General features: G+C 42.8%; 1 protein-coding gene across 1 annotated transcript in view; it reads right to left on the reverse strand.

Moving 5' to 3' along the window:
* Window positions 1-6,141: 6,141 nt before the first annotated feature.
* CTTN (cortactin) overlaps window positions 6,142-15,906 on the reverse strand; it is a 35,401-nt gene continuing 25,636 nt past the window's right edge. Inside the window, exons 10-16 of the mRNA XM_066636567.1 lie at window positions 15,298-15,353; window positions 14,380-14,449; window positions 13,748-13,893; window positions 11,721-11,810; window positions 10,173-10,350; window positions 9,199-9,267; window positions 6,142-7,937 (exon numbers count right to left, since the gene is read on the reverse strand). Coding sequence (XP_066492664.1) covers window positions 7,801-7,937; window positions 9,199-9,267; window positions 10,173-10,350; window positions 11,721-11,810; window positions 13,748-13,893; window positions 14,380-14,449; window positions 15,298-15,353 — 746 coding nt within the window. The 3' untranslated portion in view covers window positions 6,142-7,800. The remainder of the gene's footprint in view (window positions 7,938-9,198; window positions 9,268-10,172; window positions 10,351-11,720; window positions 11,811-13,747; window positions 13,894-14,379; window positions 14,450-15,297; window positions 15,354-15,906) is intronic.

A 15,906-nucleotide genomic window follows, 5' to 3' on the forward strand; every position in this document is an offset into this window, starting at 1 on the left:
GAAGGCTGCCTCAGCATTTTTCTGACCATGAGGGCTTCCCTATTTGGAGTTTCCTGAATGAGTGTTGGCATTTCCAGCCATTATTAGTCTGGTGAACTGCTAAGATGCTGCTGTAGATGAATGCACACTGCAGAGGAGAAACAAGGGCTGTGACTGAGAGCTCTTTGGGCACATCAGCAGGCTGCCATTCAGGATTCCCTCCTCGAACACAGCTGGATTACAGTACTGATCATTTTTGTAGAAAGGGTATGCTTACCCCTTTGGATGAAAGCTGCTCAAGCGGACCATGTTTACTGTCTGCTTGACAGAACAGGAGCACAATACACCCTCATGGAGCTGGATGATGGGCTGTCTCCCTCCCCTTGTGCAGTAATCTTTTACACATATGGGACTATATCCAGCAGGGGTTTGAGGAGAAAGAAACCTTTCTAGATGTAGTGTAAAGGCAATGCCTTTATCAGAGCTACACTTCTGATTACTAAGCTTCTGCAACTAAGGTTCATGAATGCTCATGGAAGGGTTTCTTTTTCAAGGAAAAAATATTTATTTTCATTTTGTTTCTTCAGATTCTTGTTTTTCCCCTCTTTAATGGTTCCCATACGAAATAATTTTGGAAGAAAATGCCTTAACAGCAGCTTTCAGATTTGTGTTTCATATTGGACAGGTTTTGATTTGTTTGGAGGTTTCTTTTTCTTCCATGTGCAGTTTTGTGATACTTTCTACAATTTAATATTAAAGAGATCCAGTAGCTTTGTTTTCCAAATGTTTATTTGGGTTTTATAACCACCAAGCGACATACATTTCTTTCTATATATAGTTAGCCATACCGGCATACAGTAAAAGGATATTTTATTTTTTAAGGTGGACTCCCACCAAATTGAACTGCTAGTACTTGGTAGGATTTGTAGTAGTAACCTACTCAGTTTCCTGAATGAAGAAGCTTTAACAAAGATATGTTTAAATGCACTGTATTGGTGGGTGACCTTTGTTACTCTAATGGGAAATCTCAAAGACTGCGTCAAGAGTGAGAGCATTCAAGAACAGTGCTGGCATAGACCAGTAAGTTGTATACTGAAATGTCTAAATGGAGCACAGTAAATACAAGATGAAGAAAGTGTTCCTTGGATGCTTTGAATCTGACCTATCAAAATCTTGTTGTAACAAAATGATGTACTTATTAATGAAAAGGACCATTCAACATCAATGTATTGTAGTTACAGTGCCTTGTTTTCTGAATGAAGAAGTCCATCAGTGCACAGTTAAAACAGGAGATCAAGATTGCTCAGTATTGGAAAGATCAAAATATTATTTTGCAGTCCTTTTTCAGTACTGTGACTTGATGAGTCACTGAAGTGAAATAAAAGAAATTCAAATAAAAGTGTGTTTCAGTTGTTTCCCAATAACTCATGTGTTATACATATGCTGTTCAGAGTATAATGGTATAATTTAAGATGACTGCCATAATGCAACAATGTATACTATTACGTGTCAAATTACAGAACATTAGCAGATAGTTATGCTGACTCCTAGTGGCATGTGCTGGAGAACTCAGTTTAATTTGTATTAAAGCATCATTCAGTAATAAATTTGTTTTAAATAGAGTATTAAGTCTAAAGAGATGTTTGCATTGACAAGTTAAGTGACTTTGGGCACAATCCTAACCAGGTCTACTTAGAAGTAAGTTCTATTGAGTTCAATGGGACTTACGCCCAGGAAAGTGAGGTTAGGATTGCAACCTAAGTCCCATTGACTACTCAGTCAGTGTCAGGGATTCAACCTGTTTTTGGAGTGTTGTGTTTATGGTTTGACAAGATTGTTCTCCCTTCTAAGCCTGAAGGAACGGTCTAGAAAGATCTCTCCAAACTATCAGAATGGGCAGCAAAGTGGCAGGTGTGTTTCAATGTAAGTAAGTGTAAAGTCATGCACATTTGGGGCAAAAAATCAAAACTTCATATACAGGCTAATGGGTTCTGAGCTGTCTGTGACAGATCAGGAGAGAGATCTTGGGGTGGTGGTGGTGGACAAAAGTGTCGACCCAATGTGCGGTGGCAGTAAAGAAGGACAATTCTATGCTTGGGATCATTAGAAAAGGTATTGAGAAAAAAACAGCTAATATTATAATGCCATTGTACAAATCTATGGTAAGGCCACACCTGGAGTATTGCGTCCAGTTCCGGTCGCCACATCTCAAAAAGGATATAGTGGAAATGGAAAAGGTGCAAAAGAGAGCAACTGATTGCTGGGCTTGGGCACCTTTCTTATAAGGAAAGGCTACGGTGTTTGGGCCTCTCCAGCCTAGAAAAGACGCCTGAGGGGGGACATGATTGAGACATACAAAATTATGTATGGGAAGGATAAAGTGGATAGAGACATGCTCTTTACACTCTCACATAACACCAGAACCAGGGGACATCCACTAAAATTGAGTGTTGGGAGGGTTAGGACAGACAAAAGAAAATATTTCTTTACTCAGTGTGTGGTCGGTCTGTGGAACTCCTTGCCACAGGATGAGGAAAAATCCATTACGGGTTACAAGCCATGATGTGTATGTGCAACCTCCTGATTTTAGAAATGGGCTATGTCAGATGCAAGGGAGGGCACCAGGATGCAGGTCTCTTGTTATCAGGTGTGCTCCCTGGGGCCGCTGTGAGATACAGGAAGCTGGACTAGATGGGCCTATGGCCTGAGCCAGTGGGGCTGTTCTTATGTTCTTCAACTTGAGAATTCAAACATCACCTGGTTGATTACCCATGAAGAGATTTGCTATACTGAAACACATTACTAGAAAACACATTCCTATGTATTAGGCAGTGAATGCTATAGACTAGGAAAGAGTATTTTCTCCTTGAATAGAGGAACTTTAAAATATTGATGCAACAATGCAGTGTATAATTTGAGACAAAAACCCAGACCCTAGTCCATCCAAAAATTTAAGTCCTATTAAATTTCAGTGCAGCACTTAGGAATGCACATTATATCAGGAATGCACTTATATATGCAACACTGCTGATGTCAGGGTGAAACTATCCCCATATAATGATACCTGTGGCAATACTGAAATTAAGGCAAGTGCTAGGGCTACAATCTGCAAAAGTGGTCTGGTGCCATGATCTTACCTTTTTTAATATGTCAACACAGAAAACCGAGCCCTAGTAGAGCCCATCCAAGTAGCAACCCACCAGTGAAACTTTGGACAAAATGCTTGGCAACTGCAGTTTAGAATTGGTTATGCTGCAGTCTTCAGAAATGAGAGAAAACTAGGCAGCGGCAGCATCGGGTACTTTCCAGGAACTTCTAAGCCAAGCATTTCAATATGTCTAGATGCCTTATGGACTATTTTTTATCTTGCTCTCATTTACCAAATGGACAGAAATCCACTGTAGCAAACATACACTGCCAGCATTTCCCTTCAATCATCCTGTTCCTAAATGCATTAATATCTGACCTGAAAACTTAACTCAGTTTCAATATCAGGAATCTGTCATATTAATATATATCTTAACTTGAAACAGCCCATTGAGAAGCCACTTTTCTAGTAGGCTATGAATATCTCCATTTCTAAGGTAAATTGCAATGGCTTAATTTGAGGGGAAAAAACAATTCAGCAATGCTGTCGTATATACTTATTTGCCCACCTAGTTAGAAAGCTCACTAAAAACTACTAATCACTTGCTAGCACTGTTTTTTGAATAAGTCTAGATCACAGCAGGAAAGTGAGAGCCCAAACCTATCCTGGGCTGCAGTACAGTGAAACTGAAACAGCCAATGCTGTAGCCTGCAGGGCTGGGGAAGCGGTTGGAGCTCTCCGCAGGTAGAACTTTGGTTCCCCTACCCTGTGTAGAGCCCCAGCAGCCCTGATGAGTTTGCTTAGAGCTGTGCCAGCTATTTAGCTGGCACAGAGCCAAGGAGACCCATGTCAGGCTTCAAGACCTGGGAGGGGAGGATAGGATTCTGCGGTAGCCTCTGTAGTCATCCCTACCCCCCCAGTCTGAACTGGCTCCAGGATGCCCTTGCCCACCCAGTTTTGCCCCCTCTTCCTCCTGCCCCCAACTGCTTCCCTGCCACCCACGGTGAACTTAATGGTACATGTTCCTTCTGGTCCTCTCACCAGTGCAGAGGCCCAGCATCAACTGGCGCTGGCCACTCCACCTGCGTCGCTCTTCTCCTGGCCACTGCCTCATGGCTTGTTGCCAGCATTGTGCACAGGTCACTGGCACTGCCCTGGTGCAGGATCAGGTTGCCCAACATTTCTGGTTGATAATACAGGCACAGGCATTTCAGATGTACCAGCTGTAGGCTTCTGTTGCCTTCCCAGAGTCCAGCTTACATTTCTCATTTAACAGCTTTTAGATGAACAATCCCCTTTATTTAATGTGTTTATTACATTTGTCTAAAAGGAGAAAAGAACTAACAAAATGGCTTTGAAAGAAATGTGCTGCAGCAAGATGTAATTATTACTTTTCACTGAGACAGCAATTGATGAAACAGTTTGCCATGGAAACATGTATAAGCCACCTGGCCTGATTAGTCCCTTCTGGGGTTTCACTGCAAAACCCAAACATTTCTGTTGTTGGGGGTAGACGGAAGATACAGTGAGGAGGAAAGAACGTATTGACAGATGTGATACAGCCTGTAAGTTGGGTGATCTCAGAACTACAGGTGAACTATGGGCCCTCTCCCAAGCATTCATTGTTATGAATGTGTTCTTATTTTCAAATGGAGTCAAATTTATTTCCATTCTTGAATAGTCCATTAAACATAGTAGGAAACAGCCCCCCTCAAATGAAAAATGTAGCAGTCTTGCTTAGCCTCCAGCTTTATATAAAATAAATTGGATACAAGAACATTCTTCACCATCCTCTTTAAGCTTGCCATCTGTGCAAGCTAAAAATAAAAGTAGCAGATTAAAGAAGAGCTTTGTAAAATGCAACATAGAAATGGTTTAAGATTGGCTGAAGTCCTGGGAGAAAAAAAATTTGAATAGGCAACCCCAATGCAGAGTATTACAGCATAGGTGGTTGAAACACAAAGGGTTAAACCCTTTCAAGTAGCAGAAAGACTAAGTTAGCAGATGTGTCAGAAGAACTGAAGTAGTAAAAGGGAAGATTTTACAATTACACAGAAAGTAATGAATTGCTCAGGAAATTTTCATTTTGATTGCTATCAATGCTGAAGTGAGGGGGTGCACACACTCTCCCTCCATTTTTCATTCTTGTGCAATTCTTCTGAATATGTATGCAATACATGAGAATCCTATAATAAGGTCGCTTATCTTCCAAAACACACTCAACAATTGTGTTTTTAAAACCTAACAAATCTATTGCGTGCTTTTCAAGAAGTGCCCAAAGACTCTCTTATTTGTGCTGCAACCGACTTCTTTGGCCCCAAGAACACTGTGGCCCCAAAGACGGGGAATGTCTGTTACTGTAACAGACATACAACTTGAACCCTAATTATTGTTTTGTACTGTGATTTTATATTGTAAGACACTTTGAATGCCCTTCAGGGAGATAAAACGGGGTAGAAATTTAGTAAATTAATAAATAGAGAAAAATGCAGCAGACCAGGAAGCATTAAGAACTTGCTCTGCTTCCTTCTATGTCTTCTCTCTGCCCCATCCAATGCTGCAGTGGGGCAGAGATACAACAGCAGCCAAGGCCTAGAAGGACGACTGTTAATTTAGAAGGTGTAGCTCCAGCCTTAGAAAAAACAGAACTTACTATCTCACTGAAACTGTGGCAAAGAGAAGGAGAAAAACACTAAGTGCAGGTTTATGCTCTGTCACCGCCGCCACCAACCATATCAGAAGTGTACCATCATGTTTTCAAAATACAGGACAAACACCTGTCATGTATCAACTGATCAGTGCACTCCCACAACACAAATTTAATCACAGGTCTGCTTTACTATGCTGCTGATGGGGGGGGGGGTTACATACCACCAATGGTTCTACTAATAGATGACCCTCCCCCATACTCCCATGGCACTCCTGTAGAAAATTCATGGCACACTGGTTGAAAATTTCTTATGTATTTCCCACAGAGGGGTTCAGACGAGTGCACAAGGAAATTTTTGTCCAGGGCCTTGCTTTATACCTCTGTGTAGTTTAAAAAAACACACACAAAAAACCACACATGAATATCCTCTGCAAATGGTTCCAAAAGTTTATTTGAATATTTAATTTACAAAAAAAGGAATCATGTATCCTATGAGGTGTCCTATGCAAAACTGAATAAGATAAACTGCATATAAAATTCAGCCCAACCCAATGTAATACTATTAAAGTGAGAGACAGATAGGACCTGTGGGAGAGAGAACACACGGTAAAAGCATTGTTCTTAGTGATTGTCCCAACCAGTCACTTCCATCCCCCTCTTGATACTCCCCCGCGCCGTTTCCCAGAGACCATCTTCCTATAGATACACTGTACACTGCCACTTTATGCAAATATTTTTTATATTCCACTGGGTCTAGTTGTTAGAGTCCTTTTTTAGCTTGGTCACTCTTCCCTGAAATTTCAAATAGAAATGGACAGGACGCACACTCATCACTTGTATGGACTGTCATTGGTGGGGATGCTTATATGAGTAAAAGTAATAATTAACCATTTTTTTTACTTATTCCATTTAAATAGTGGCAAGAACCTCAGCTTAACATTTGGCAAAAGGCAGGCACACTTCTACTATTTAGTCAAAGTGTTACTGGCAGTTTCAGCTGAATATAGAAAAGAGTTTCTGCCCATAGTTTAGCAGTAGAGATTATCTCCAAGGGTTTAAACTACTCATGGACTGTTATATGGTTGCATAACAGATTTACTGGAGAGTAGGCCTTCTTCCCCCGACCCATATCATTCAAACCAATATCTGTAGAGAACATGAGATATGTAAACACACCCTCTATTGCCCATCAATCTTCAAGACAAAAGTACTATGATCTGTAAGCAACAATACAGGTCTGAATGCCAGAATACGGCTACTTAAGAAGACCATCGGTCCCAACCCAGGGCATCAACCAGTGGAGTGTCCAAGCAGGTCTCCAAGGCCAAAACCATGCAATGTTCTTGGTACAAGTGAGAAAGTGACACAAGCTGAGCCTATTTGAAAATATTGGAGGCCTCCTTTAGAAGTAGTAAACTCTTATGGTAAAATCCTGTGGGTAGTTCACCAGTACAACCCCACTGCAGTGCATGGAAACTGCAGAAGAGAGCTTCCCACTGGTTCTCCAGAAACTGAAAAAGCTTATCAACACTGGATCTTTCCTATTATCAGGGTAAAAGTTTCCTATTGAGTAACTGCCTTTGACTGCAACTCTCAGGTCTTCCTTTCATCATTCCCACACTGGTGGTGGTTCTTATATGTACATGGGGATACAACTTGCACAGTGGAGATCTGGAAAACTGACAAATGTTCAGTTCAGAAACAGCTGGATCTAATTATTTGGTAATCTGGTGCATGAACAGATATAAATGAAACATGCATTATTGTCAGAAAGAGCTAAACCTCCTTGACCATTTTCTTGATCATTACCAATTTGGCAAAGAAAATGGAAATGCCCCCTTTCAAAAATGCATTAAAAACCTAGGAAAACAGGCTGTCACGGGGAAACATGAGCTACAATATATTAGCGATTTCTGAGCGATAAACTTTTGTAAAAGCATCAGCAAAGTATTTTAAATATAAAAGGAATATGTATAGTCCCTTCCACCCTCCCAAAAAAAAGAAATGAGGGAACATGATTTGTAGTGTAATTCAATCAGAAGAACAATCATGGTATTAAGGCATCAGCGGTAGATGTTATTTTCTATTGCCTCAGCTCAACATAATTAGCTGGGAACAGCCCGTATCTGCCTTTGCACACACCCCTCCACCAGCCATCATCGATCATCTCAATGTTTGTGATGATGTCATCAGGATCAAAGGAAATTTCGTCATCACCAGCTGTGGAGGGAGCAGATGGAATTCCCAGGTTAGTGTCTATCATCAATCAAGTGTTCAGTGAATGAATATTACATGATTATGTAATCCAGTGAGCCAATGACATGCACTCAACCAGAACATCCCTATTAATAGCTGCAGAAAAGGGAAGAAATGAATTATACCCAAGGAATGGGAGTCCAACCCAAGCTCAATTGAACCAAAGAGATTATACTTCTGAATCTCCTACATGCAACAATAGATATTCTATAAGAAATGTTGTTTGTGTACCAAGATGGTGCACAAAGAGTCTGGGAGATATGCAAGATTTATTGGCAAGAAGACTTGCTAGCATGTGTGTGCCAGATCTGAGCATCACCAAAGAGTGTTTTCGGGTAAAGTGCCAGGCATACTGAATGGGCATACCTGACACTCACATGGGAACTGCCAATCCCCAATGCTGTATTGGATTCGGGCAGCCCAATCCTGAGCTGCCTGGGGCACGGGGCTGCAGCAACGACGAGAACAGGTGCTGCCACATCCTGTTGCAGGTGGTGCCTCGGAGAAGGCGACTTTCGTCCCCTTTCCCTGGGTAAGGAAAGCAGCGCCGCAATGGGGCTACTCACTTTACCGCTGACCAAAATGTTGGTAGTAAAGGCGTTCATGCAGGGCGCCGAGCCCTACACAAACGGTCAGGATCTGGTGGTGCTGAGCTCCACCGGACCCACCCCCTGCCTCCCTGCTCCCTCCCCCGTCACACCTCCCGCCCATCCTCTCTCTGCCCTCTCCAGGCCTCCCCCTACCCAGAACGCCTCTTCCCCACCCACCCCCTGCCCCACTTACCATGCCACTGCTCGGTGGTCCATGAGACCACCGAGCAGCAGAGGGCAGGCACCCGCCTGGCGCTGGTCAGCACTAGGCTAGCTGGGGTGCTGGCTCGGTGATAAACATAGCAGACGTGCCTTACAGAGTGCCGGAGCTCAGGGCTGGGCTCTAAGTAGCCTCAAGCACCAGTGGCACAGAAGCCACTCTGAGATTTTACCAAGCATTGTCTATGCACTTTTAAGGCAGCCTTAAGGACTAGACTGAAGAAAAAAATAACAATTGATACTCAGTTCAACATCAGTACCAAAGTGCTTCCAAAGTGTGAGAACTGCAGAAAGAAAGCTTTGGATATGCTCTGCTTTGTGCAGTTATGCACATTCAGGATTGTGGCAGTTCAACAGACTGCAGTTTATGCAAACAAGCAAGCAGAACTGCAGGAGTCAGGAAATGTACCACCTACCAGCTTGATAATCGTAGAGGGCTATAGCTGTAATACCAAGGTCATTTTCATAATCATAAGTATTTTCATCTAAAAGAGAAAGAAAAAAGAATGCACTACTAGTGCACATGCCACAAGAGATGGATACATGAATTCCTTAACACATAAAATAAAGTCCCCTCCATAATCAGCTGCATCACTGATGGTTCAGCAACACAGTTTATAATTGCCAATTACAGCTGTTCCATCTTCACTGCATAAAGAGGTAGCCTGAAATATCTGAAGAGGCCATTTACCATAGAGACAACCACTAACACATCAGTTTCATTAGTCAAGCAAGTAGGAAATTCCCTTTTGCAGACAGCACTGCCCCAGAATATTTGTTCCTTATGTATCCTGCCCTAGCTCAAAAAGGAACTTAGAAGGCAGCAGACGGAGCTATACCAGGCAAGGCTCCAATCCACTACTGAACCATCACAGACTTGCTTAGCTTTCAAAGAAAAATAGAGCCCTCCATTCACAATATCAGCTCCCTGACATTTGCTCAGTGTTTCTAGCCTAAGTACCTTAAACCACTAGGACAGGGGTTCCCAAACTCCTTACCTTGGTGACCCACTTTGTTCTGCGTGGCAGATCTGCGCCTGCCAAGGCCTAGGGTGCCACAGAGTAAGGTATTGGCTGGCTTGGAAGTCACTTCTGGATCACACACACACACAAACACTCCTGTGTCATTGGCTGTGTCACACTGCGTTTACCAAATTGTGCAACATGGGCAATGATGGAGGGGGGACATGTATGACCAAGAAACAACTTCCAGGTTATCCAGCATTTTACTATTCAGCGTCCTGGCCTTGGCAGACCTGTGACCCACCAGAAATCAGGTTGTGACCCACTTGTGGGTCACAACCCACAGTTTGGGAACTGCTGCACAAGGATATACCATTGTCCAAAGCTAGAAACAGAAAGACTCCTAGTCAGAACCAAGCCTGCCAAACCTGCTTGATACTGGTTTCCTGCCCCGGCCACTTCATAAACAGTCTCAGATTCATATTCTGGCTCCCTCTGACTGATAGCTTCTTGGTAGTCAGATTCTTCAACTTTGTTGGTTTCTGGCTCATGTACAGTTGAATAATTATTTGAACTCTTGTAGTCAGGCTCAAAGGAAACAGCATCCTAAAGGAAGAAAAGGCAGTCATAACAGGAACACACAGAGCTGGGATCTCAGAGAGAGTGTGAAAACTTAAGCCGTCTGTAATTGGATACTGCTGTTCCTGAAGTGGAGAATTCATCTCATCTTTAAGATACAGTTCACATCCCAATGATTATAAAATTTTATATAAATTTTATAAAATTTAATTATAAAACAATTAAAACTTGTTGAATGTTCAGAGTGTAATTGGAAATGGTTGAAAGAGCAAAGCAATGAAAGGCAAGTGAATGAACTGGTATGCCTGAACCTATTTAACTAAAAAGTCAAACACAGGCATGCACAAACACACACCCAAACCACCAACATATAAGGCCCGTCAATGTGATTACATCAACTTTGGCCCCGAGATACAGGCAAATTCCTCCAAATAAATTCCTTTGATTTTTGTGAGAAATCCTAAACCCTGCAACAGCTGCCTCTGCAGAAGTGGGATTTATGAGGACAGTGGTGCCACCCATACCCAGAATGTACTACTAGCGCTTCTGCTGTCATAAGAACATAAGAACAGCCCCACTGGATCAAGCCATAGGCCCATCTAGTCCAGCTTCCTGTATCTCACAGCAGCCCACCAAATGCCCCAGGGAGCACACCAGATAACAAGAGACCTGCATCCTGGTGCCCTCCCTTGCATCTGGCATTCTGACATAGTCCATTTCTAAAATCAGGCTTGTAACCCATAATGGATTTTTCCTCCAGAAACTTGTCCAATGCCCATTTAAAGGCGTCCAGGCCAGATGCCACCACCACATCTTGTGGTAAGGAGTTCCACAGACCTACCACATGCTGAGTAAAGAAATATTTTCTTTTGTCTGTCCTAACCCTCCCAACACTCAATTTTAGTGGATGTCCCCTGGTTCTGGTGTTATGTGAGAGTGTAAAGAGCATCTCCCTATCCACTCTGTCCATCCCCTGCATAATTTTGTATGTCTCAATCATGTCCCCCCTCAATCATGTCACCTGAAGCTGCCACTGCAAACAAAAGCCTCCACCCTGAACAGAAGTGCTCTGCTCATGCAAGGGCTCCTTGCATAAAGGAAAAGGTCTGTGCAGACAGAGGAGTTGCTTACTATAATCTCCCCACGTTATGTACCAATTTGATGGTGCCTATTATATTACTGTGGTGACCTCTTAGTTCAATCTTATACATCATGTGCCTGATTAAACAATAAATCTGTTATGCACTTATGGTATCTCAGTATGTGAATGAGAGAAAAACTTGGAAGCATTGATTTAGGAGCTATCAAGCCACAAAGAAACACTTCCATTATACATAGTTATATTAGGACCAATTGCTTACGACACAGAGGAGAGCAGTTCTTTTGTTAAAACTAACCACATAGAGAGGACTTGAAGGCAGCTTCTCTTCCACTGGCTGTGGAGTGGGAGATGGAGGAGGAGTCTGTCTCTTGGCTTTCGCTTGCTCCTTTAGCAAAAACACAAAAGCAGCAGCAACGTGCATTACAGTGAGAAAAGGAGCAGTGACACAAACAAGAGGCAGTTTGCCACAGGCACCAATACACAACACCTTTATCGAAGAAGTGAGGAAAAAATAGCTTTCTGCTGCCTAATCGGGTGCTTGTAAACTAACCAAATGGAAATCGAAGACAACCAAAGCGGAGGGCTGGTTAATGGAGCTCTTCAATCCTCCCTGCGGAGTTTGTCCAGCAACAGCCACTGTATCAAACAACCTATGCAAGGGCCTGCAGAGCCACACTGACTTCCCAGGGGCAACTTGTGTTAACGCAGCAGCATGTTCTTCCAGCTGCCCCACAGCGGTCAATCCCAATGCCCCGCCCAGTGGAACAGCACCTCCCAGAGCTGTTGTGCTGCCTTGTGTGTTACTTCTTCCTTGGAATCTCTTGGATTTATTGGTGTCTACAAAACTCAAGGATGTCTTCAGCGGTTTCTTGGAATTCTGTTTAATTCTAGCCAGGCCAAAAGATTCTGTTTTAGTACATGCTCATGGAATGCAAGTCATCCTCCACCCTCCTTTCTCTTTCAATAGCACTAGGTCAGTGGTGATTTATGCATTTTTCCACACAATCATTTCTGAATGGTGCATTATTTTGATTGCAAGTCACAATACACAGAAGTCCTGACAAGTCCTAAAATAAGGCATTGCTTTCCTGCAGCAGGGGGCAGGGTGTTAAAATATAGTAGGCACTAGCGGGAAACAAGCCTCAACATTTTCCTCTATCTTCTTAACTCACAAACAAGCCAAGACATGCTATAGAACTAGAGTTCCAGGGCTGAGGTCTGCAATGCTAACAGTCCAGTTCTACCCTTTTCCCCTCTGCCCTGGCTGGTGCAGCAGTACCAGAAATGGGTGTGCTGTATCAAGCAGGGGAGGGAAGTAGATCAGGAGGAAAAGGGAATTTATATCCCCCTACCCCTCTGAAGAACTCCTGCTCCACAGTGGTTCTCCTCGGACCTGCCCTAAGCAATTTCACTAGCGCAAATCTGAGGAGAGGAACGGGGTGGGGGAAATGCAGTGTAAGCCATCACCACTGGATCCACCCCCTCCCGCAGCCTCCCCATCTCCTGTTACACCCTCTCCCCACCCAGTTTTGCTTCCTCCCTGCCTCTTCTGCAGGCTTACCTTTCCCAGCCTCTAAGAGACCCCCCTCAAGGTGTGGTACCTGGAGCAATGTACTCCCCCCAGCTATGCCACTGGTGCTAAGCATTATTATGAGCAGTGTCAACTGTGTGTATTGCTGCAATTGCAAGAAATATTGCTATCTCACCACCAAATTAGATACTACATGAAAGTACTGTAATTGGGACTCACAGCATGGTTCTTTTTTCAAAGCCCCTCCCCCTTAGGATTCGAGACAGTGCAAGGGGGAAGGACATTTAGCCCTTTGCCATGTGCCAGTTCTCTGACTTAAATGACCCAACCATCCCGAAATTGCTATTAGCTGTGAAGATGAAAAAACAAATGTATAGATACAATTCTTCTGCTCATTGGAAGGTTTTCGCTCTACAGCCACAGCAATTTTATGGGGGGGGGGGGGAGTATGTAATATGATTTGGACTGGGGCTATGATGAGAGGATAAAGGTTATCCCACCACCACCAGGCTTTGATCCACACTACCTTTTCCAAAAAGCAGCTGGGGTGGGGGCAAGAGAGATACCGAGTTCCAATCGCACTCCTATGTCATGTCATACTTAATATACACCCACACACATGGAGAGATAGCTCTCCCCCCTAAATTTTCAGTCTTAGAGATTTACCACCTAAATAAGAGACAAATTCTAAACATTTCATTCAAGCTCAGCTGCCTACCCACAAGAACCAAGTTGAACCAAAGGGGCTGGTGGGGAGGGGTGGGGGACAAAAGAAAGTGCATTTTACTTACTTCTTTCTGCCTGGCTTCTTCTTGTTCTCGTCTCTCCTGGGCCAGCCTTTGGGCTTTTTCAGCTTCTGCCCTCTTTCTATCTTCTTGTTCCTTTTCTTTAGCTAGGTTTTCAAAGTTAGCTCTGATGTTGCTTGTTTTGGTGTTTGCTATAAAATTGAGGCATTCATTTCAGGGAATTTTCTTACAAACAAGTCTCTATGATACCCGACTGAAACTAATACACATAACTTTTTACACTTATAAGGTCCTAGTAACATAATGCACTAAAGAGCACAACTCACTTTACAACTCAGAACAGATGCTACCATTACTACAACTGACTGAAAGTTCAAATTTAATTAGACTTAAAATTAGGAATATAAGAACAGTTCCAGAAATGTGGTTAAGGGTAAACAGATACATTCAAATGTAGTAAAGGCCATCTACCTCTGTGAGCACAAGTCACAAATCACTTAAACTAGATTATCTGCCTTGCTTTGGCTTCATTACTGCAAGAATAACCTGCTTTATATGTTCTCAGGATGTTTATGTAGGCATCATGAGTGCCTGGTGACCTTCAAGGTCCCAAGGAAAGGTGAACCGTCAAGAAGCACTAGAAGAGAAAGATTCTTAAATTCAAAATGCAATCTCACCAGCTTCCACTGGCTTGGTCTTCTGGTACGTTGAGGACAATTTCTCAATATCTTCAAAACTTGATGCATTCTATCAATAAGAGACAAATGAAGATCAGGTTAGCATAAAGAGCTAAAAACTAGTGTTTAATTGGACAAGAAGCACAACCATTTTCTTCCTTATGTACGTTTTCCATGCATAGGATGGATGTTCACAAATGCCAATTTATATGATATATGTATAATGAAACTCAAGGGCAAATTTCCACCAAGCCAACAGTTCAAATTGTTCTCACCCTGTGCTTTCACACATCAAAACACACACAAGACAACGCAAAAGTGATTAAGTTCTCCTCCCAAGAGAGAGTACAGTAGCTTTAATTCTGCAAAAGGAAGAGGGGTCTTCACCACACACACTCACAAAGGACAAAATGCCATCCCATGGCTACAGACCATGAATCATTTTGTTCCTATATCCACCACTGCTGAATTTTATCTCGTGTAACTTCTTTCACATATCCATGAATCACATGGCTATTATTTGTTCTCTCCTTCTAGTACAGAGGTGTCCAAACATTGCATAAAGCAAGGCTAGCCTTTCCTTCGCTGCCACTGAAGCATCACAGACGTGAAACAGCAAGTAGTGGAGGAGGCCCTCATCCCACAGCTCAGGTGAGAGGTTGAACAGTCGTCCTCATGCTGAGAGCAGTTGAGTTGGGCCAGCATGGGCTCCAGCAAGTCTCCATAGGGCCAGAGGCTCATTGGAGACTGGGGGCTCCCCAAGGGCCAGATTGGGAGCCCCTGAGGGCCACAAGTGGCCCCCGGGCCAGGGTTTGGGCACCCCTGTTCTAGTAAGTCCTACTGAACACTGTGGGGCTTAGTTCCAATTAAACATACATAGGGTTGCACTGTTATTAACCCAGAAGCAGGCAATCATACCTTATCCATCCGATCTTTCTGTACACCGTATTTTCCACCAAATCCTTTCGAGTAGTCTAAAAATAGGATAAAATGTTCATTGTTGATTTTTTGTGTGTTCTCCTTTGAGCTTTTAATATAGACAAAAGGGTACTACATGCACTGTCTCCCCAGTGACTGCAGCCAAAAGAAAAGGGCAAAATAACTGGATGCAAATAACTGAATGCTTCAGAAGAAATATCAGCAGATATGTGCAAGATAGAGTGGATCAGAGTCATGCTTCCACATTCATTGGCTGAAATTAAATAGATGGCTGTTGGTAGGAACCAAGCAAAAGAAAAGGTGATCACCCATTCCCACCAGACCTAGGACACACCACTTCTATAGCACAGCCTTGAATTACTCTACGTGAGGTTTGCAAAGGAGGACATTTTATACTCTCAAGAGGCTTAAAATTTCAGGTTACCAAGTGCCACTTTGAGAATTTAACATTTTAATAATAAGTACATTAAATGCCATAAAGACACAGAAACACTGACTATATTTTTCATTTGTAGTGATTACTAACTACAACTGAACACTGGACAGACAAATTGCTACAAAGACACAGACTATAGCAGAATTCATGGG

The sequence above is a fragment of the Tiliqua scincoides genome, chromosome 1 (assembly GCF_035046505.1).
Source record: "Tiliqua scincoides isolate rTilSci1 chromosome 1, rTilSci1.hap2, whole genome shotgun sequence".
Lineage (NCBI taxonomy): Eukaryota > Metazoa > Chordata > Lepidosauria > Squamata > Scincidae > Tiliqua > Tiliqua scincoides.